The sequence below is a fragment of the Bactrocera dorsalis genome, chromosome 2 (genome assembly GCF_023373825.1).
Source record: "Bactrocera dorsalis isolate Fly_Bdor chromosome 2, ASM2337382v1, whole genome shotgun sequence".
Taxonomy (NCBI): domain Eukaryota; kingdom Metazoa; phylum Arthropoda; class Insecta; order Diptera; family Tephritidae; genus Bactrocera; species Bactrocera dorsalis.
In genome coordinates, this window is record NC_064304.1 from 16429523 (window position 1) to 16451659 (window position 22137).

General features: G+C 33.0%; 5 protein-coding genes across 6 annotated transcripts in view; 2 read left to right on the forward strand and 3 right to left on the reverse strand.

Annotated features, from left to right (window-relative positions):
* Window positions 1-446: 446 nt before the first annotated feature.
* Window positions 447-1560, reverse strand: LOC105223127 (AP-2 complex subunit sigma). The gene is made up of 3 exons (XM_011200756.4): window positions 1419-1560; window positions 1204-1353; window positions 447-1082 (listed from the first exon to the last, which is right to left on the reverse strand). Exons 1-3 carry the CDS (start codon window positions 1419-1421, stop codon window positions 807-809), a joined length of 429 nt encoding a protein of 142 aa, XP_011199058.1. The 5' UTR covers window positions 1422-1560; the 3' UTR covers window positions 447-806.
* A 78-nt stretch (window positions 1561-1638) lies between these two features.
* On the forward strand, window positions 1639-3574 carry LOC105223126 (isopentenyl-diphosphate Delta-isomerase 1). 2 transcript variants are annotated; one of them, XM_011200755.4, is made up of 3 exons: window positions 1885-2036; window positions 2094-2422; window positions 2504-3574. In XM_011200755.4, exons 2-3 carry the CDS (start codon window positions 2147-2149, stop codon window positions 2963-2965), a joined length of 738 nt encoding a protein of 245 aa, XP_011199057.2. In that variant the 5' UTR covers window positions 1885-2036; window positions 2094-2146; the 3' UTR covers window positions 2966-3574. The 2 variants fall into 2 exon arrangements, with proteins under 2 accessions (XP_011199056.2, XP_011199057.2); XM_011200754.4 differs by having other exon boundaries at window positions 1639-2422.
* LOC105223125 (3'-5' ssDNA/RNA exonuclease TatD) lies at window positions 3467-7157 on the reverse strand. The gene is made up of 5 exons (XM_011200753.4): window positions 6557-7157; window positions 5764-6112; window positions 5170-5281; window positions 4926-5095; window positions 3467-4861 (listed from the first exon to the last, which is right to left on the reverse strand). The coding sequence occupies exons 1-5, from the start codon at window positions 6771-6773 to the stop codon at window positions 4723-4725; spliced, it is 987 nt and encodes a 328-aa protein (XP_011199055.1). The 5' UTR covers window positions 6774-7157; the 3' UTR covers window positions 3467-4722.
* A 1685-nt stretch (window positions 7158-8842) lies between these two features.
* Window positions 8843-22137, reverse strand: part of LOC105223151 (neuropeptide SIFamide receptor) — a 31637-nt gene continuing 18342 nt past the window's right edge. The window contains exons 3-7 of the mRNA XM_049450634.1: window positions 21084-21183; window positions 15945-16393; window positions 15699-15873; window positions 15072-15634; window positions 8843-14378 (exon numbers count right to left, since the gene is read on the reverse strand). Coding sequence (XP_049306591.1) covers window positions 14167-14378; window positions 15072-15634; window positions 15699-15873; window positions 15945-16393; window positions 21084-21183 — 1499 coding nt within the window. The 3' untranslated portion in view covers window positions 8843-14166. The remainder of the gene's footprint in view (window positions 14379-15071; window positions 15635-15698; window positions 15874-15944; window positions 16394-21083; window positions 21184-22137) is intronic.
* LOC105223124 (A-kinase anchor protein 14) lies at window positions 18272-19391 on the forward strand. The gene is made up of 3 exons (XM_011200752.3): window positions 18272-18427; window positions 18495-18604; window positions 18972-19391. The coding sequence occupies exons 1-3, from the start codon at window positions 18416-18418 to the stop codon at window positions 19117-19119; spliced, it is 270 nt and encodes an 89-aa protein (XP_011199054.2). The 5' UTR covers window positions 18272-18415; the 3' UTR covers window positions 19120-19391.

Sequence of the window (22137 nt, forward strand, 5' to 3'; positions counted from 1 at the left end):
AATGCATTTAATTCAAAAAAAAATAATAATATTTTTAGAAAATGTTATGTTACACTAATAATAAAGAACGTAAATCATACATGTTATACGTTCTCTGCTTCGCATATACGTTCTTTGCTTTAGTCAATGAACTGCTTTACCATCATTGAATATTTTCATATCCTTGTTGCTGCATAGCACGTCTAGCTGTTCGAATATTTTACATGAAAATAATTGATATAATTTCATCATTGATGTGACATTTGCTCTTGGCATGAAATGGGATTTTGGGGTTATCATAGGAATTTAAAGCGTTATCATAAAGTTCGGGAGCTTTCTGCCGAGTTAACAGTCTCCGATGGGTCATAAATACAAGTCCATTCCGATTATATACTTATGACGGTCGTATGTGCCTACATAAACTTAATACTTTCAGTTTTTTTTTGATAACGGAATAAAAAGCGTCATTAGATTAACGAAGTTTGAAATATACGCCTTTTTGCGCAAATATACATAATTGTTTATTTGAATATCAGTGTGATTTTGAGTGTAATTATATAGGTAATACACATTCACTTATTTCTACAATAACTTTACAAGCACTTTAACAAATACTAATTACTTCTCTTATATAGTCATATGTATTAAGCTGAGAAATATATTAACACAATGGATTGGATTAAAATGAAGGATTCGAAAACTAATGGATCGACCATCGCAAAATCCATTACTAGACCATCCATGGGATTGGTATGGCTCTTGCAACGTATTAATGTTTTGAAATACACATACACATATAAATGGAATGCATTGATGGCAGCAAATTTTTATTCCAACGAATTGAGCGTTAATAACTGTTTGAGCACCTTTGTTTGGGATGTTTCACGTATCTCTCCAGCCAAAAACATTTCGTCTACTACCGTGTACACTTTATAGAAGTTGAAGACTAGGTCCAATTCACATACGTTATGGAAATATTCATTTAGAACTTCTACGAAATTGTGTATCGCTTCAAGATAGCATAAATTATTGTCGTTGACATCAACGCATATACAGAAATAAAGTCCGGCGTAGCGACGGTATACAATTTTAAAGTTCCGGAACTGCAAGTGTAGAAAAAAATAAATATTTATTTATGCTACTTGATATGAGGGTATTCCAACTACCACAAAGAAGTACTTCTGCCTTTCGTGGCAACAAAAATATATAAATATTAATACACACCTCCACAAAATTGGTATGCTTTGCATCTCTTACGGTCACCACTGCATGAACCTCTTCAATCAGTTTTTGCTTTTCGTCATCATCAAAATTCATGTACCACTTAGCTAAACGCGTCTTGCCAGCACGGTTTTGTATCAGAATAAATCGAATCTGTCAAATAAATATATATTTAATAATAAAGCCACAAAGTTAGTGCAACGCCCCTATTTGCTCACCATCTTTTTCAAAGATTCTAGCTTTTTGATCTATTATTCCAGCAACTCAGTAAATTGGACAAAATTGTGATAATGAATTTCACTGATTTTTTTTGTATCATTACACCAATTCAGGGTTGCTAACTGAGCAATTTTTCAGTGATGCTTTTATTTTTATTATTTATATGAAATTTCTACATTCCGAAAAGGTAATTATATAGAAAATCGATTTCAGTAATATAATAAATTAATTTTCTTAATTACTTAATACATAGTTTTGACTATAAATAATATGGAATAATAAAATTATTTTCTTCTAATTCTATATTTTACTTCATTTAATTTACTAAGAAGTATCAACGATTACTTCGTAAATGAGTTTGTCTGCCGTTGATTGCATTAATGTTTGTGATTTTTATTTATAAATAATTCTAGATTTTCAAGGGTACATAGTTTTGTTTGCAACTTTTTTATCTTTGATAAAAATACACTTGATAACTAGTGATAAAGCTGATCTGATTATATAAAAAGGAGTGACTACTCAATTTGTATTTTTATCAAAAGTTCTATCGATAATTTAGCATCTCTAATAACATATGATTGGTTACAGCCTGCACAATTGACTGATACTTAACCAATGTAAAATAAAACAATTAGTCTTTTATAAGTATTTATACAACTAGTTTTTTATTTTAGAGAACTTTGATACGTTGAAAGAAACAGTCGATTAATTTAAAAATACAGCAATAATGTTATTAATGTTAAATCGGTGTATATTTCGTGGCCAAAGTAAAAAGTTGTGGGCCAGAAGTTATAAAGCAGCAGTGGACGCACAACAGGAATTAGCATTAAAGGAAAATTGTATATTAGTGGACGATAAGGATAAAGCAATTGGTTACAGTAGCAAAGAAGACTGCCATCGTGTGAATAAGCAAACTGGCGATATAAAATTGCATCGTGCATTTAGTGTGTTCTTATTTAATTCAAAGGGAGAGATGTTGGTTCAGCGGCGTTCGACGCATAAGGTACATTTCACGTTTACAATTGATTTGTATACATTTGATGTGTGCTAGGTATTCTGTATCAAACAATAATATTTTTTTTAGATCACATTTCCCGATACATATACAAACGCCTGCTGCAGTCATCCACTGCATGACATTGATTTAGAACGAGAAGAATCAAATGCAATAGGCATACGAAGAGCTGCCCAACGACGCCTCAATTATGAACTAGGTATACCACAAGAACAAATACAACCAGAATATTTTCATTACTTAACGAGAATACATTACAAGGATTGTGGAGATGGCGTGTGGGGTGAACACGAAATCGATTATATATTATTCTTGCAAAAAGATGTTGACCTAAATCCAAATGAGAATGAAGTCAGTGAAGTGCGTTATATTAAACGAAATGAAATTGATGAAACTGTGTCAAAATTCAACGCTCCACTCACACCTTGGTTTAGACTTATTTTAAGGAGTAAACTCAAAGAGTGGTGGGATAATTTGCATAACTTGAATCAGTATGTGGACACAAATGCCATACACCGCTTTTCGAGATAAATAATAATTATACTGTGCATTTGCATATCGGAAAAATTTCTCAAGAAATATTTTTGTTTATGGTAATCAGTTTTGTTATTGTAGTACTTTAAAAATTAAAGTAAAGGCATGAGTCACGCGAGTCATTTAAATATTTTACGTTATATATACTATAGTATAAAACACATAAAAGTGTGCTCGAATTTATGAAGACTGGCTTGCACTTTTAAATGAATTTTGTTGTGAAAATTTCCAATGTTAATTAAAGGGTGTATGTGTATAATATGCGATTTATTATTTTAGTCATCTTTATCGTTGTATATTTCAATGTATGTATGTATAATTTTTCTCGCAGCTGACGGTTGATTAAACAAAGTTATAGTCATTAATTAAGGTGCATATGGTTATACCAAAGAAGTCTGGCGCCCAAATGGTGTAGCACCAAAGAGCTTTTATAAGAAGAGTTTAGTTGGGTGTGGTTTTTTGATTTTATGAAAAATTAATAAAATAAAGAGCGATCAGTCACATTTCAGTTTTTATTTTATATTTTATGTTTGTATGTAACCAATTTTTTGTTTATGTATATTTATGTAAATAACAATAAAGTACAATTGTTTAGTAAAACGATCACATTTACCGTGTTACTTTCATCTATCCACTGTTACCATGCGCATTTCTTTTGACTTACAACTATTTCTATATATGTATGTATGTATGTACCCACGTACATACATGTTTATGTATGTTATTGAGTTGGCGTAGCACAATAAACATTCCGTAGCACAACAACAAATATCAAACAAAATGAATAATAAATATTTACAAGTTTTGGCGTAAAAAATCTTATATAATAGTAAAACAAATGTATGTTTGTATGAAAATGGAGTCAATAAGCTGCAGCTTGACTTGGTTTTTGTGTTTTCTGTTTACACATATAAGAAGGGCTCAAATCACTTTCTTTTCGAGTGACTTCTGTTGCTGCAACAGCTTTTAATAAATTTTATGTGTGTGATGCGAACGCGAATTTGTCATATTGTAGTATTCAATATTTTTTATATATGGATAAATTTAAACGGGTCTTAAAAGTTTTGTATAACTTTTTTAATAAATATATGTTTTATATACATAGATTTAAGCATTTTTTAAGAATACATATCACGGGACGGTGAAGTACAAATGTATGCAGCTAAATTATTTGGATTATCACCCATTATCCCTGCGTTTATCCAAAACCAAAACGAAAATCTGCATTCAAATTTCAGTCAATTCCTTTAGGTGGTATTATTCGCATTACATTTAAATAAATATTTAGAATTTCATGTTTTCTGTAATGATAACTAACTCTAAAGTGATTCAAATAATCTTATTCGAATCATTCAGTTGGTTTTATGAGTATATTGTGGGTTTGCATGCGCTTTAAAAACACGTCGTAGTTAGTATGTATATGTATGTGTATAATAAATAGGTATCGATTTCGTTAAAAATATATATATTTTTAGCATATTTTGTCGTTTCTTTATTTTTTTTTTATCAGCCAATTGGCTTTCTTCGCACTTCATTTAAGGCACTTTCGAAGTCTTGTAGTTCTTAGTTTATGTAGGAATTTAAGCAAACAACTATATTACCACTTATAAAATTTTGGCACTTTCGTTTTGAATTCCTTTTAATGCATTCACTCGTTTTGAAATTGTTGAAAAACGGCGCATGCTTCAATTGCTTTTTTGCGCACTAAGCAATTTTATGACAGTCTACATAAGTAAAATCACAGCCATTGGCATTTAGGATAGTCCAAAAAGCTTTAATGCATTAAATGCAGTTGCTAAAGCTACTTCGTCTGGCGTTTTCTTCATGAATGCAGCTATCATCTCAACTATGGCGGGCAAACTACAAGGTTCATTGCGTTGAAAAGTACAGTACCTGAAATAAAAAAGTTAAAATGTTAAATTAAAATAAATATGCAGATATAACTTTTATAACCAACCTATGTAAATATAATAGCGAGCGTTCTGTTATACCAGTCTTAACATGTTGCGGCAGCTTGGAAGCTCTTGTATTTGGATACATGAACGGCGAGTCCGTTTCGACAAGCAGTCTATCTATAGGCAAAGTTCCATTTTCTAAGAGTTTGCGCACTCCACTATCTGATTTGTCCTGCAAATTTTTAGTAATAGATTGCGTTACATATATATGTACATGTTTAAAATTTGGCAACAACTATTTATTACCTTGCATAAATAACCAGTTAAACTAATATAGAATCTCCTATTCAGATATTCGACAGCTTCGTCCGCTGTGCCCATGAATCCTCTTATGATCACAGGCGGTAAATTCTCAAATCTGCAAATGCATATTAAATAGTAAATAAATAATAATAAAAAAGATTTACTTCGGTTGGACCGAAGGTAAAACACTCTTCACAACAAAAGCTTTCAAGTAAAGAACTTAATTTTGATTGATCTGTTCGTATGGCAGTTTTCCATGCAAAGAATTTTTTCAGTTTGAATGGTAGGTATGTACTATATACGATACATTAGTTCGATCTAAAAAGGTTCTTCGCACATTGTAGATTTGCTTTGGTTAGATATATGTACATATATACGAAATTTCGATTAGATATTTTGTCGCATATAAAAGTTTTCCATACTAAGTCTTGTTTGTATGGCAACTATATACTGTAGGTGTCCGTTTTCGGCGGTTCCCACCACTTTTTTAGCTGGTTCGCGTACAGACAGACGGAAATGACTAAATCGACTCGTTTCGTCGACGCAAACTTAACATACACTGTTCAGAAAATACAACTAAGCATAATAATAACTTACTTATCTAGTATATCGAGTACATCTTGTTGCGCGGAGCGCTCATGTATCAGTAATGATTTGTTCAATTGGCAAGCCAAATGAATCTGCTTTTCAAATATCTCTTTTTGTGCCTCGGGCTCAGAGAAATCGCGCTGATAGTCTAAGCCACAAGGTCCAATGGCAACGCATTCCTGCGAAGCCGCAATATGTTCGAACTCGAACCAGGTATTTGGTTCTTCGATAATTGACTTGGAGTCGTGTGGATGTATGCCAGCAGTCGAATAGATTATATCGGGATAAATTCGTGATAGACGCAGCGCTTCTTTGCTAGATTTTACCGATGTACCTGGAACCATAATTTTTTGAACACCTACAAAAATATAAAAAGCAATTTTAATAAAGACTCAATATAACATACATACATATAATGAGTAAGTAAATTTCTAAGTTTTTTTATCTTAAAACTTGCAGTTTCGTTAATTATATGCAAACGACGTAAACGGAGACTTCCCGTAAGACCTTTGAGGTCAAAATGAATACACATTCATACAAAAATAAATATTTCTTATTTGTATGCGCATATTAATGGGTGTGTAAATATTTATGTGCGTATACATACATAAAAGAATACGAATACGCAACGCCTTGTTATTATCGAAGAAGATCGCAACGAAATCTTCATGAAAACAGACTGCGCTAATTGACAAAATATGTATGAGAAAGCATACACATGTATGCATGTATATAAGAAAGGAATATAATATGTTAAATACGTCATCCAGAATTATGTACTATATTTTTGTATGCCACATACCTGCATCTTTTGCTCGCTGTATAACTGATTCCAGATCACGGCTATATTTTTTGTTTGTTAAATTCGCGCCTGCATCAATCACTATAAGATTTTCGAAGCAGTGCTTCATATCCACTAAATCTAAATCCACACCGATACCCAAGCTACCTGCTAAGCTTAAACCAGCACCAGCGCTAGTATTAGCAGCAGAGGCTGTGCCAGCTATAGATTGTGCCATTATCGTAGAGGTTTTGTTATTTTTGTTTTTGTTTATTACTACCAGTAACTCCAATGATTAATCGTGTTATCTGTGAATCGAGTGGTGCTTGCACGTTGACTCTTGACGAAAATAGATATGACGAAATAACAATACAACAGCACACAGTGAAAATTGTTTTATATGCACATTAATTATGATGAATATCGTTGAAGAATAATGGCGTACGGCGTTTACGGAAGGTATTGTCGCGATAACACAATAGTTACAGTTAAACTTAAAGTATCACACGCAAATTAAGCACCTTAAAAACGTTAGATTTGTAGGAAAATTAAATTAAAAATGTTATAGAAATTGATCACGACTGCTGGCAGCTGGCGGCCAAGAAATTTAGTAAATTACTAGAGTAAACAGTATTGCCAACATCACTTTGGGTTTTTTTACAATTGTTGGGCAATCCTAAAAGCACAGTGTGCCTAAACGACTAAATATAAAAAATAAATATTAATTGAAAATAATTTCATAAGAGCGGAGATGGAATAAAGTAAAATAAAAGGTGTATAACGATGAAATGTTATTGAGTGCAGAATTCGCTTTGCGAACAGATAGAATTTGTTAAGCCCTTAAAGTACAGGGTGCTCTAAATACTTGTATTTTATTTAATTTGAAGTGTGAATATTTTCATGTATAATTATCATTATTCAATCATAATTAAAATTAATTTTATTTTTATTTCAAATACGGAATTGCAGACAAAAAATTTAATTTCAAGGCAATAATTAAAAATTAGGTCACAAAAATTTGTTTTAAATTTTTGTATTTTGTGTTCTACTATTTTGGTTATCGAGTTGTCGGGGATGTAGACCCAGTTTACCAACTATGACTGACTACTCATTATTAGTTATATCGTACCCCATAATTATATAAAAAAAAACACAAGTTCTCAACATTTCAAATAGTTTTTCTTTTCAATTTATTTGAGTATTTGTCTATTTAATTTAATGCAATATGTATTTTGGAATATCTAACGATGATAACTTCTTGAAAACAGCATGGCAATAAAATCGGTTTTTTGAGTATTGTACGTATATTTCTTATATTTTATGTATTGTGTAACTTTTTGTTTTGAGTTTTGCTTTAACATTTACACAATGTTTATGCCATAATTTTCTGTGGAACATATATACGAATATATGCCATAAGTATATATGTATATGTATTTATTATTTATATTTGTTTCAATTACATTGACTTTCAATCAGCTGATTATCATAAACTTAAATTTGTTATTGGCAAAGTAAATGATAAAAGTGAAGGAGTAGGTTATTTTTTTTTGTATTTCTACTTGATTATAATATGTAAATACAATTTAGTATTTATATATTCATTTTTAATCATTGTTTTCAAATCATATGCGTACTATTGACTCATGCGTGCATGTGGAAAATATTCTATAAAATATTTCTTAAAGTTAGTATGCTGTAAATATTAATGTGAAATTCATTTCTTTTATGTTTTTTGTTTTTAATATATTAGTATGTAAGTATGAGTTAGTTTGTTAGGTACATTTTTAAAATGTAATACTTTTGTTTTTGGTTTTCTGTTTGAATACGTGGTATGTGTGACGGTTTCATTTTTCTTTTATATCAAACTTGCGATTTAAAAACAATTTCATATTTCTAGTATGGAATATACATATATAACTGTATGTATGTTTTTTAGCTAGCTGTAGCTCACGCAGATATGAATGTAAGGATATCCGTTATTTGACAAGTTGGTTCGTGTTTTGCAAGCGCCCTCTAAAGTTTCAGTTTGCATTTAACAGAACTTAAACTACATACATATAACATTTAAAAGTGTGGTTTAATAGAAAAAATTATCAAAAAATTGAGATTAGCAGCAGGAAATAATTTTATTTTTCGAAGATAAAAAGTCCAATGTTATAAATAAATTAAAATGAATATTTCAGCAGGATTTAAATGTAAAAAAAAACATCTTTTTCGGTTGGACCCTGTTTTAGCGCAAAAACTGAAACTTCAGTGGGCGCTTAAAAAATTCAACTTGTAAAATAACGCACACCCTAATGAATGTATTTTTATTTAATTCTGTGACTGTTCCTAGTTCAATTAATTTAATTTCTTTTGTTTGTATATGTATATAATCTATGTATTTAGTATATTTTTTGACAGTTAATAGTTAATACTTTTAGTATTGAATATGAACATACAAAAGCGGCTAAGTACAAATTCTTTTCACATTCATACGTATGTATGTATGTATGTATGTATGTACTTTGCTATTTACCTATATAAATGTGTATATGAAGTGTTTGTTGTCTTTAGTATATTTGGAGTATTTCTTCTGATGTTATTCTCTGACTTTTTTGTGTGTGTGTATTTTTTTCGATTACCTCTATTAGTTAATGTCTCTATGTACTTACTATCTATGCTCTAATAAATCTTTGGTATTTATTTCAAGTATTTGTATTCTTTTAGTATTTACTTCGCTCCTTGTTCCATGAATGCAGTTATACATATTCCGTATCTGTAAGTGTTTATAAAAAGGTAGTTAAGTAACTTTTATAAATCTTTGAACCATTTTGTCGATTATTCTATTTTATTTTGTGCCAAATGACAACGACGATTGCGTTTGCTGCATTTGATAATCATACATATGTATCTAAATAGCTTATAATAATAGAAGAGTGCGCTTGAGTAAATTAGATCACTCATTTGGGGAATGTTTACATACATATATGTATATTGTATATACTTATGGTATATGGTATGTATGTATGTATGTCGATATGCGCACAAGCAAACTTAAGCTCACAAAACATGGTATATCTTCGGAGCAGGAGCCCTAATTAATGACTTATCGAGCTTTTAGCATCAGCTACATAATAAACATAGTAAAGTAACGGATGCGCTCATTCTGTAGTAGTAATAAATTGAATTTGTAGTTCAAACCTTCCGATACGTTAGGCAATGGTATCAAAGTTTAACCGTTTTATATAGCAAACTTGTTGGAAAAGTAGGATAAATCATGACATTTCAAAAATATAGTTTTTTCCATGATATTTTATCCAAATGTGTGACCAAATTTATCCAAGCTTCACTATTTATTTGTTAAGCATATATAATAGTTAATTTTCTTTTTTCAAGCGTTATTTTTACACATAGGTTATTGTACTCATATAGATGCTTTTGCACCCTGCAGGCAAAATTAGAATATCGTAAATCAGGTTGGGTTGCATTAAATAGTAAATTATCTCTTAAATATTATAGACCATCACTGCTTAATTTCTCCATAGCAAGTTTATGCCAATAGTCTCACATATCTTTGTTGTTATTGTTGCAAAGATTTTACCATTTTTTATTTTCTAAAATGGAAGAAGTGCGAGTTAATCACTTTTTTTTTCAATATATCCATGTCATGCTTCATTTGGTTTTGCTCTTTGTTCCATTATTCTTCTACACTTAAGATCATATTTGTGATTCTGTTTCTTCTATCTGATACTGAAGCTTTATCTATTTTTCTGATTACCTCTCCTTAATTGAATGAATAATTTCAAGAATATTGTGTCAAAATTTCAAGTCGTTGGGACAAAAATGACGAAGTAAAAATATTTTGTTTACTGTTCTTATGAATGGTTTCCACCAGATTTTCACTTTAAAGCGTTTTCCTGCTGCACAACTCACGTTTTCAAAGTTGGTGTTCCTCATAACTTCAAAACTACAAGGCCGATCATTTTCAAGATTTGATCATTAAGTAATTTCGTTTAATGACAACAGCTGATGAAGTAAGTTATGTTAAAGGAAGATTAAAAACAGCATTTGCGAATTTTACTGTTTTACTATCAAACAGGTAAAAAATCCAGTCCAATCACGACGAATTCCGGCAATTTCAATCTTGACGATGCACCATATCTTGGAAGGACGCTTGAAGGCGATGTGAATAATATAAGTATAGTCGTTGATAGATGCAAATTGTCGAATAACAACTTCAGAAAAACGACTAGAATTAATTTCGAAGCTTGACATGTGGTTCCTCATGTTCTTATGGAGCGAGATTTATTGCGACACTTTAACGACTGAGATTTGCTTACTGGCGACGAAAAGTGGGTTATTTATAAGAATGAAAAGTGCAAAAGATCATGGTCTAACCACTCAAACCATTAAACCACTTCGAAGGGCGATAGTCACCAAGAAAAGGTTATGTTGTCTATTTGGTGCTACTTCAAGAAGATGCTTTATTTTAAGCTTATTCCCGATAATACTACGAATAATTCTGAAGTACAATGCGATAAGCTGGATAAATTGAGTGATACACTCTGACAGAGTAGACCAGAATGGATCAATAGAAAAGGTGTGGTGTTCCATAAGGATAATACGAAACAATGTACAAGTTAGATGACTTGCCTAACAGCTTGAATGGGATGCCTTGCGGCTTGAATGGAATGTGCCCACCATAATCTCGTAGCTTTACTAGCTCGGTCCTTTACTTATTTTGATCTCCGAAAAATTGTTTGCCCGGGAAAACCTTCACCTCAAATCAGTGCCTCAAAAACCACTTGAACCAGTTTTTTTTGCCTGCAAAGGTCAAACATTTTATGAGCGCGGATTCAATCTCTTGGTTCATGGAAAATATATAATTTCATAAAATATTTTACTCCGTTCCCGTATAATATTTTTTCGAAATGAAAACTTCGTAGAACATTCTACGAATATCATACTTTAATGTATCATTGCTTTTAATAAAGATATTTTACTCAATCAATCTTTTATAGTATGATGAATCTGTAAACTTTTAAAATACACTTAAAGCCATTTTTCCTACAGGGTGCATTAACATGTATATACATATATGTATGTGTATTCAATTATATAATTTATTTATGCGACATAGCGCGCTATCCTGGCTTTCCCTAAATGCGATTCAAATCGAAAATAGATAATTTTGGCTGATAACTATTATTACAATACATTATTATTTATATTAAATATAAATAATATAATCTATAAAATTTACAAGCATGTGAACTAATTTGATTAGCGCATTAATAACGTGATTGAATAACAAAATATTTATATAACCTCAATTTCTTTTGTTGCTTATTTGGTTTTTGCTTTGAACTTTTTGTTGTATTGTTCGTTGAGTGTAAACTGAGATTAAATAGGTTATATCCACTTGTTAATTTAAAAAAAAAAATCCATATACGTATATTGAAAGTACATATGTATGTATATTTGACAATATTCTCCGAACATTTGAAGTCGATCCTGTAAATAGTTTCGGAGATGTATGAGCGTATTTGTAAGAAATTTTTTTAAAAGAACTAGAGGCCCGACTGGGGATCGGCTACGTGATCAAGGGAATCCAAAATTATTAAATTCTGTAAATGTACACTACTTTTATTAATTTTTTAAATAAAATGCCTCTTCAAAAGAAAAATGAAAAAACTTACAAGTGGATATAACGCCTTAAAGCGAATCCAAACAATTTCCTAAAATTATTTATCTATAACTGTGCATGATGCTGTGAATTTAATCCACTCATATAATATATAAGTATATACACATACGTGTATATATGTAACTATATAATATTTATGTACATATGTACTAAAAGTTGTTAACAAAACAATTCTAGGCGCCTTACTTGTGTTTGCTGGAGTCTATATAAGTCACACTGCCAGCGAGACGGTCAAGTGTGTCTAATTTTAACATTATACGCATGTAACTATATTGATAGTTAATATAATAAATACATATTTTATGTTAATTTAACAATATTGTATATATACATATATATTTTTTTCATTATTGTGATCAATAATTTTTCTAAAATGCCGAAATGTCAAAAAATAATAAGCAGAACAACTTATTTACATACATACTTACACACATATGTATGTGTGTATGTATGTATGCTAGCATTTATGTAAATATTTGATGCTTGTTTGTAAGTAAGTATGTATGAAATTGTTGGCTAAAATTATTGCTCTTTACAAAATCAACGTTCAATATAAATATATAAATCGTAAGAATGTTGTTCTTAATCATAAATGTTGCTGTTAGTAGGTACATTGCATTTAGAACTCGGTGTGTTTTAAATTGTACATATAGTACATACATATATTGGACAGTTGAGATACTTCTGCTCTGCTTTGCAAGTACTTAGTATGTTTGTATGTACGTATATACATATATATACCATATATGTATGGCTGCGTGCGTATGTATGTATTCTTTTTTCCTTTCTCACATATTTGCTTTTATTTCTGTTGTTGTATTCCGAAAACCGTTCAATACTCATAAAAATACAAATTTCAAATCGCATATTTCATTATCAAACATTTCATTGCCGTAAGTCTGCATGTATTTATGTATACAGTATAACAATCATTAAAACTGTGTGTGTGTGTTTGTATATCCGAAACTATCATATGAAACTCGTACAAAATGCATATCACCCAACATTACTTATAATCATTATCATCAAAATCATCATCACCAATATTATAATCGTCATTATAATCACTAAAATCATCATCATCATTATCCTCGTCATCATTATCATCATCAATTTTCATCATTATATTCGTCACAATCATTATCGATCTTCATCATTTTATTCGTCACAATCTTAATCATCATTATGATGATCATTAAGTTCATAATCTTTACCATAATTATCATTATATTAATCATAATCATCGCCGTTTTCTTCAACGTCATCATCATTATCATAATCATCATTGTTGCCCGCCCACAATTAAAAACTGTACTTAAGATTATACGCACCTCTAACTAAGCTAGACTTAACTATAGCACTTGCGCACTGACATACAAACATTCAATACACCAATACATCTGTAAACATGTCTGTGTGTATTTTTGTATTCACCTGCTCTTAACACTGACTTAAACACCTACGAGTATAATACATACAATCGTAACATAGATAGTACATATACATACATATAAGAAATGTGCGTCCCGATTACTATTTGCTTTTCACTTTGTATGCATTTGCTTCCCGTTACACTAACACACTACGTTTAGGATATGTATGTAAGTTACAACGCTCAATAGTACACTTTTATGTGTGTGTGTGTGTGTCGCGCTTTGTTTTTGTTTTGTTTTTTCTTTTTGTTTGTAAGTATGTGGCTTTATGAAATTTTTAGTATAAATCGTAGTGTTTTGTTGGTGTTGTTATTATTATTTTCCACATAATATAATATATAGCAATGTTAATATGAATAATCATTTATGAAATGGCTACGTTGTTAATCTTTCAATTATCTGCTATTATACTAGATTTGTTGTTATTGTTGTTGACTAATTTTCCTTTGCAATGCAATTTATAGTATTTATTTATTTAGATTTTTGTTGTAATTTCTCCAAAAGAATTACTCAAAAATTTCTATATTCCGTCGAGGCGATGCGAGCGCACCGCCGAGTGATGCCTCGGTTTTCTTTAAGATCGAGACATGATGTCCAGTGCCGTCACCCGTGCGAGTGTGACACGCAATTATGGAGTCCTGTTTGTTGAGAACACCGCGGCGTTGATCGGCGAAAGAAATAACAGAATCCTGCTTTACCAGCTGATGGCGTCTGGGTTCTATAAATAGCAGGAAAATAACAGAAATATATATATAGGTGTGTCTATATGTTTTATGGGGTTTATAAAAAACACTATAAATGCTTTCTTATGGGTGTATGTTTATCTTTGAATAAGATGACAAGCGATCCCTCTCACATAGTAAATGTTTCATTGTTTGATGGCTAGATAGATTCATAGAAATAAATTGACTCTTTTACTGCGATGTAAAGCCTTTTGTGCTTCCCCCCTCAGTCAAATAGACTCATATAGGTCCAGCGCAATGTTTATTGATAGTTTTCGAAACAAAAATGGTTCGACTGGAACAATTCGGGAAATCTCGAATTATAGCACACAATATTCATGATAGTTAAAACATTCATTCCAGAAACTTACTGAGATCATGGAACAAAAGTTAGTTCTCGTTTCTTTAGAAAACTTCCTCTAACTACCCACTTAATGGCTCTCGTTCTACAATTGATCTAATGAAAATGAAATTTAAAGAGACATGTAGCCTAAAATATCAAATTTCTGAGTCATTATCAATGACATAAATTTTTATTTCAGAGAAGGTAATTCTAGATCTTTACGTTATAAGAAAAGAAATACCTTATACGTGTTGAAGGGTTGACTTATGTGGTGTGAAAAAATACGCTTCTCTGGGGTAAGATTTAAGATACTCAATATAGTGGAACAATATATTAAGTCACTTACCAGGCCTTTGATCCACAAATGAGATCACTGAGTCTTGTTTGACAAACTTTTGCCTTTTATATTCCAACATGGCGGCGCTGGTGCTGGGCGAACCATAATTGTGTGGTGTATCCAACTTAAAGCTTGTTCCACGCCGTGAATCAATTGACATGTTGTCTTGCGTAGAGCAGGAGTCCTGGCATTTATCCAAACCATTGCGTCTAGCATCCATATATGAAATAATCGAATCCTGTTTGGTTAGTGACACTTTCGAACCATTACTATCCTGCTGGCAGAGCATGCGACGTGATCCATCGCTAGAGGCGCTCTCTTGCTTGATCAAAAACTGTCTCGAGCCATGTGAGTCTTGCTTCAGTAACATTTGCTGTGACAGATTGCTATCCTGCTTCAACATGGCGTTGTGATGATGACGACGCAACGATTGATGCTCATAAATATAGGAGACAGCGTTCGTTTTACGCAAGCCAGGGCTGCTGGGACTCTTTCGTGAGCTATTTTGGTGATAATGCGAGGACTTGCGTGTGCTGGTGGTGGACGAGGCAATGGCGACGTTGTCATAATATCTGTAAAAATTCGTTAGGCTATAAGCGTCATATATATTTAAGAATAAATTGTAGAAGAAAGGACCTTATGCGGGCACAGCATGACCGGGATTGTATAATAGCGGCGAAGCCACGTCGATATTTTTTGTTGAAAAATGCATATAAAATGGGGTTGATGCAAGAATTGGAAGAACCCAGCCACTGCGCGAAGGGTGTCACCTTGTAGAGTACTTCGCTTTCTTCGTTTGAAAGTTCTCCACCTGAAAAAAGTACATAACAGTTAACAATTAGATTTAAATAATCCAGAAAAAGGTGTTCCACATGAACTAACCAAATTTAATACGGGCGAAAATCACATAGAGTGGCAGCCAAGACAATACGAACAGTATAACAACTGCTACAAGCATTTTGATCACCTTCACCTTCGACTTCTGTTGCATGCGATCCATTTGTGCATCCTTTGAGTCGCCGGGAATCGAACGCGTCGACACCTTTATCCAAATCAACACATAGCATAGTGTTATCAAAGACATTGGCAGTAGATAGCAGGCCACTAAATGGGCTAGGAGGAAATATAAATTGCCATTTGAGCCGGGTGGCCACACCTCCTGACAGAGGTAGAGGTTCGGCGCTGCCGGAAACGAGTCAGCGGCCGGCACGAGATCAAAGTATAAAAGCCAGGGTATTGTCGAACTCAAGGCAATCAGCCAGATGCATAATATCATGAAGCGTGCGCGACTCTTTGTCATCTGCTTAAGTGGCCACCAGATTGCAATGAATCTGAAAATGTCAAAAATATTTATGCATGCAATTTAGTAGCCATAAAAATGCAATTAAAAAGCACTGAAAAGTTAGCAGATTGCTATTGGGAGGGCGTCATTAAAGTGGAGGTGAAATTATTGTCGTTTATGACTCCATTTCACATTGATGTCAACGGTTTACTGGTTTGCTCTGAAATATTATATAGCTATATACAGGGGGATTAAATATGAAAGAAGCAACTACGAATTTAGTTCATTTTAGAGAAAACCTTGAATAATTATTCTTATCTACTTAAATGCGAGCTGGTTTTAGGTTAGCGTCGCGGATAACTGAGAAGATATTACGCCTACAGAAAGAGAAGACTCAATTCCAGTCGTTTCTTCTTTTCGCAACACGAAGTCAGGTCCTTCTCCACCTGGTCTTTCCAACGGAGTGGAGGTCTTCCTCTTCCTCTGCTTTCCCCGGCGGGTACTGCGTCGAATACTTTCAGAGCTGGAGTGTTTTCGTCCATACGCACGACATGACCTAACAAGAGAAGCCGGTGTCTCTTAATTCACTGAACTATGTCAATGCCGTCTTATATCTCACACTGCTGATCATTCCATCGAATGCGATAATCTCCGTGGCCAACGCGAAAGGACATAACGTCGACTCATCCGATTTTGTCATTGACCATGTCTCTGTACCATATAGCTCGACGGGAATAATGATTATAGAATTTGGTTTAATTCGTCGAGAGAGGACCGTACTTCTGAATTGCCTCTATTCAGTTCGAAGTAGCCTGTTGGCTAGAGTTATTTTGCGCTGAATTTCGAAGCTGAAATTGTTGGTGTTGATGCTGGTTCCAAGATGGACGAAGTTATCTACCACTTCAAAGTTATGACTGTCAACAGTGACGTGGGATCCAAGTCGCGAGTGCGACGACTGGCAGACCAATTTTTTTTGCTTCCTTATCTAGTCTGGACAAAGCAGAACTATCGGCACAGCACAATATCATCGGCATACGCCATCTTTTACCTACTCGATTAAGTTCTGCATCTCGAATTTTTTTCTCTAGCAAAAGATTGAAAAAGTCGCACGATAGGGAGTCGCCTTGTCTGAAAACTAATAGGTCACAATCTGAAATATTCTGAACACAATTATCGAAATTTAGTTCCCGGGAAACTAGAACTAGAATAAGTATTTACCAATTTACAAGTCAATAACTCTACTTTTTATGACCTAAATGCTCTTACATATATTTTTTATTTTATTAATTAATTTTAAATATATACATATATAACCTAATAACCTAATTCTAAGCCCATGTGACTAATTAAGTTAGTGACAAAATTCTAAGCACTCTAACAGCTAATAAACTCACTGTCCATGGAAAGCAACAAAATTTATGAAAAATACTGAACTTGATCTTATTCGCTATCAATAACAGTGACTGAACAAAAAATCAGCGCATAAAGCGGCTACGGCATCGATCATCGTCCAGTGAAACAGCTGATTCGCGGGGTGAGTGCCAGGGCGGCCATTCGCATATTAGACACATATGAAAGTATATACGACTGGCGACAGAGCGATCTGGCTGCCCGTGCCATTGGCGCCAGCTGTTGCCACATGTATATGTGTACATATGTATATACTTGCAAATATATTTCAGATGTACATATGTACAAGCATTTTGCCGCAGTTGTCAAATGCAACTTTTGAAAAGTTACATTGAATAGAGCCGCAATGCCAATCTCCTTGGAGCCCACAGTAGACTAGATTAAAGCTTAGCGCGGCGCTGTCACCTCCACTACCGCTATAACAAACGCATTGGTATGCCGGTAACTTACTTTCCAGCGCTAACATTGACCGCGGTCGTCCAGTTTTACTTCAATTTAACTCAGTCTAGTGGCTAAAATCGAAAATCGTCAAAATTGTATAAAAGCATTTGGAAATGCACTGAAATGCAACAGTCACATTAATCCCTCCGTTGCAATAACAACACACCTTCCAATATTTTAAAATAGTTTCCACTTTTCGAAACCCCACACACAACCAAAAATGTTCAAAATCGTAAGTATTTTTTGGAAATCTGGGGAAATGCTTATTTTTGAAATTTTCTTTCTCTTTTTTTAACCAGGTGCTTGTACTCTCCGTCATCGCCTTCGCTTGTGCCGAGCCTGGTGTTGTGGTTGCTCCTGCCGTACCCGTTGCGCCGATCGTGCATCATGGCGCACACGCTGTGCACTCGTAAGTAGTTACCGTTAAACCAGCTGAGAAGTAGAGGCGCATTTCATGTTTAAAGAAATGCTCGATATTTTGAAGTTAACGATAAAATATCGAATATGTGTATAGAATAATACATATGTACTTAAGTAGATGAAAGCCTTCGAAATAAATAATAGCATTTATTCCAAGTGATGCGAATGACCAGTCTGCCTGTCAGCATCTGCACTGAGTTGGAAAATTGCATTCTTCTTTGTAGACATAGTAAAATATTCATTGTATCTCAAATATTTTTCCGATTTTTCTCTTTTTTCTTGTCATTTGCTTTGTTTGCTTTACGCACTCGGCGCATTTACTACGAGTATTAAGCATTTTCGCTTTTTTATTGCAGTCACGTAATTCATCATCCCGTGCCAGTGAAGACCGTCGTGACACCAGTCATTGCCAAGCCAGTGGTGCCACTTGTGCCGGTCGTAAAACCAGTTGTGCCCGTAGTTCCAGTCCATCATGCCCATCCGGCCGTTGTTGTGCATCACTGAGCGCCGGCAGCATGGCAGCTGCAGGCGCCCCAACACCAACGCCAACTCCCTCCGCAGCACCCACAATCAACCAGGAACGTTGATGAGGATCAACGAAAGAACGACTCGAAGTTAATCGAATGCAACAATGGCTTAGTGCGTTAATATATGTAGATTACAAGCTCCCTACTCCTATCCTACTTTCCCTTCATTCTTACTTTAATTCTGTACTATGAAATCCCCGAAATTAGTTAAATACAACAAGCAAAACAACAATAAAATTGTGAAAATCATTTAGCACGCTATGTGTAAGGCAATCATGGCATGCATGATATATGTCTGTATGTATGTACATGTGTTTTGGTAACGTGAGCAGCGCAACGGAAGGTTGTTAGTTCTTGAACTAACTATGAACATTATTATATATGCGCAAATATTCGCAAAAAATCATGAAAGTGCAAAAAGTTGGTTGAAACATTGTGTTGCGTTTCACCTCTTTCATTTTCCATTAACTTTTGCAAATTTGGTTTTTATTGTTATTGACAATGACTTGTGCTTTGTTTTGCAAAAAAAATATATATAGTATTTAATGATATTTATATATTATTTTCAGAGTGCTTCGAATGCTTTCGGATAATTTGATTACCTAAAGATGAAAGTAGTTTGGGTTTCAATAAGTATAATATATTAGGAATCCACTCGGCGTCAATAACAATTAGCGCAACTTCGTTGACGGAGAGCCAAAAAAATTATATTACCCAAAAACCTTACCAAATGTGTGTAATATAACTGAGGAAATGAGAATAAATGAGAACAGTGCTTGTATTATTGCCTACTCAGCAGTGTGACACAGAGCAATTAGTTCCTATAACAAACAATTGAAGGAACAATTAACTCAAAACAAGAACTAACAAGAAATACACACGCATATACAGTTTACCTTTGTAGATGTTGCACCGAACTTCTTTTGCTATTTGAGAGATGTTATGTTATCGGCCCTACCCAATTGGTGCTTGACTTATTTCGAACAGAAATACTTATAGCCAGTCTTCATTCGGCAAATTTTATTTTAATTTTTTTTAATGGCGTGCCCTAAATTTTAACTACTTCAAAAATTTTGATTGACAGAAATGATAAGCCATTTTATAACCATCTCGTCCTAAATTCATATTGTGGATTTTTTTTACTAATTCTTTTTGACCAGTTTTTCATTAATGATCACAAAAGATATTACTGAGCTATATAATTTTTAGATGCTGAACAGGGTACACCAGTACTAAGCTTGCTACGAAGTTTCTAATCCGGAGATCGTATTTTTTTATTTAGATGATCCCGTAAAAGTTATCCTGTCAAAGTGGGCGCGTATTTTTCCCAAGGAGTCATGGGAAATGGTGTCGCAAAGGCCGAGCTAAACTATTTTTTCCAAAAATTTTAGATTCCTTTGTTAATAGTGTATGTTTGCAATAACAAAAAATTCTAATAAAATATTTAATTTTTTATATGCGAATAAATTGTTGAAAAAAGTCAATTTTTATCCGAGGATACATGGGTTTCCCTTCAATAATGAAATGTTTTAAATTTAAGAAAAAAATTTATATTTTTGTGTTGATCTATATTTTTTTGTGTTAAATTGAAAAATGTCAATTTATCGATAACACATTCTTATTTGTGTTAACGAATACTTTCCATTGTTTTGCTTTTCGATGCAAATGAAATTAATTAGCAAAACTCCCCACAGTGAAGCTAAGTACCGCCCCTTGTAATCAGTATACATTAAGCAAATATATATATTTTATTTATCTATGGTTTAGAAGCATTTTCTGTACGTTTAATTATACAAAATCTCTTTTTCCGTTTTTTTGTAACTGATTTGTATTGCGCTTGGTCGACATTATAGGCGGCAATGTTAATTTACATGTTACAAAAGCCGGTTAAATTAAGGACTATTATGAAAAGTGGATAGTGTGGGTAAATGCTTTACTTACCTATCCAGTGATACGGCAATTAGACTGTAGACGGATGCTGCCACAGATACGCCCTGTATGTATGGCACTGTCTTGCACATCAGCCAGCCCAGCATCCAGGCTAAAAGAAGAGCATTAAAATAAAGGCAATTAATTAGAGTAACTGGCAATGAGACAGACAATTAACATAATGGGAACATTAGCACATTCAACTGTATACATATATATTCTTTAAATATATATCGATATATATAGAGCAATATATATTCTTTGTTTTATATTTATAGCTTTAATGTTGCGAATTTGATTTTAATACTTTTCATCAAGGCACTGATAAGTATTCATGTTAGATCCGTTTGGTTTTTTATCGAATTAGTGAGTATGTAGTACTATTAAAGCATTCAACTTTGTGACTGTTATATAAATATAAAACTGTTTTTCTTTGTTCCGTTTTAAATCAATGATTTTGGAAAAATATCTATACTTTATTTTGTCCCCCCATACCCTTCATACCCAGAACTGACATAACAAAAAACATATCTGACGAATATTGGGCATATCTTTGGACTTAGTGCTTCAAAACACCGATTTTGGACCACCGTATATTATAGCTGACATACATAGCGACCGTTGCAAATCAAATTATTATATGGAGAATATTTTTTCTTTTCAAACTCCGAAGAAGTTTTTCAGATCGGACTATATAATATATAGCTGTCATACAAACTGGACGATCAAAGTAAATTTATAAAGAATTTAAGGGTTCAAATATACGCCACTCTATTTTTATATATTCTCCAAAATATTCTACCAATAATTAAAGATTTTTTTTTCCAAAATCTTTTTTAGCCAAATCTATAAAAATTTCAGTTCATGTATTCTATTTTCACAAACTGTGTCCCACATTCTAATATTTTGTGTTGTAGCGGCAGAAAACAGTACCAATATAATTTTAAAGAATAGAAGATACAAATCATTGTTGGTTCCACTTTTTTCGCTTGCAACGTGTGAGAATCCCAAGGGAAAAGCTCAGTTTCAAAGTCATGTGTCTTGCTATCATAGAATACCTACCTAC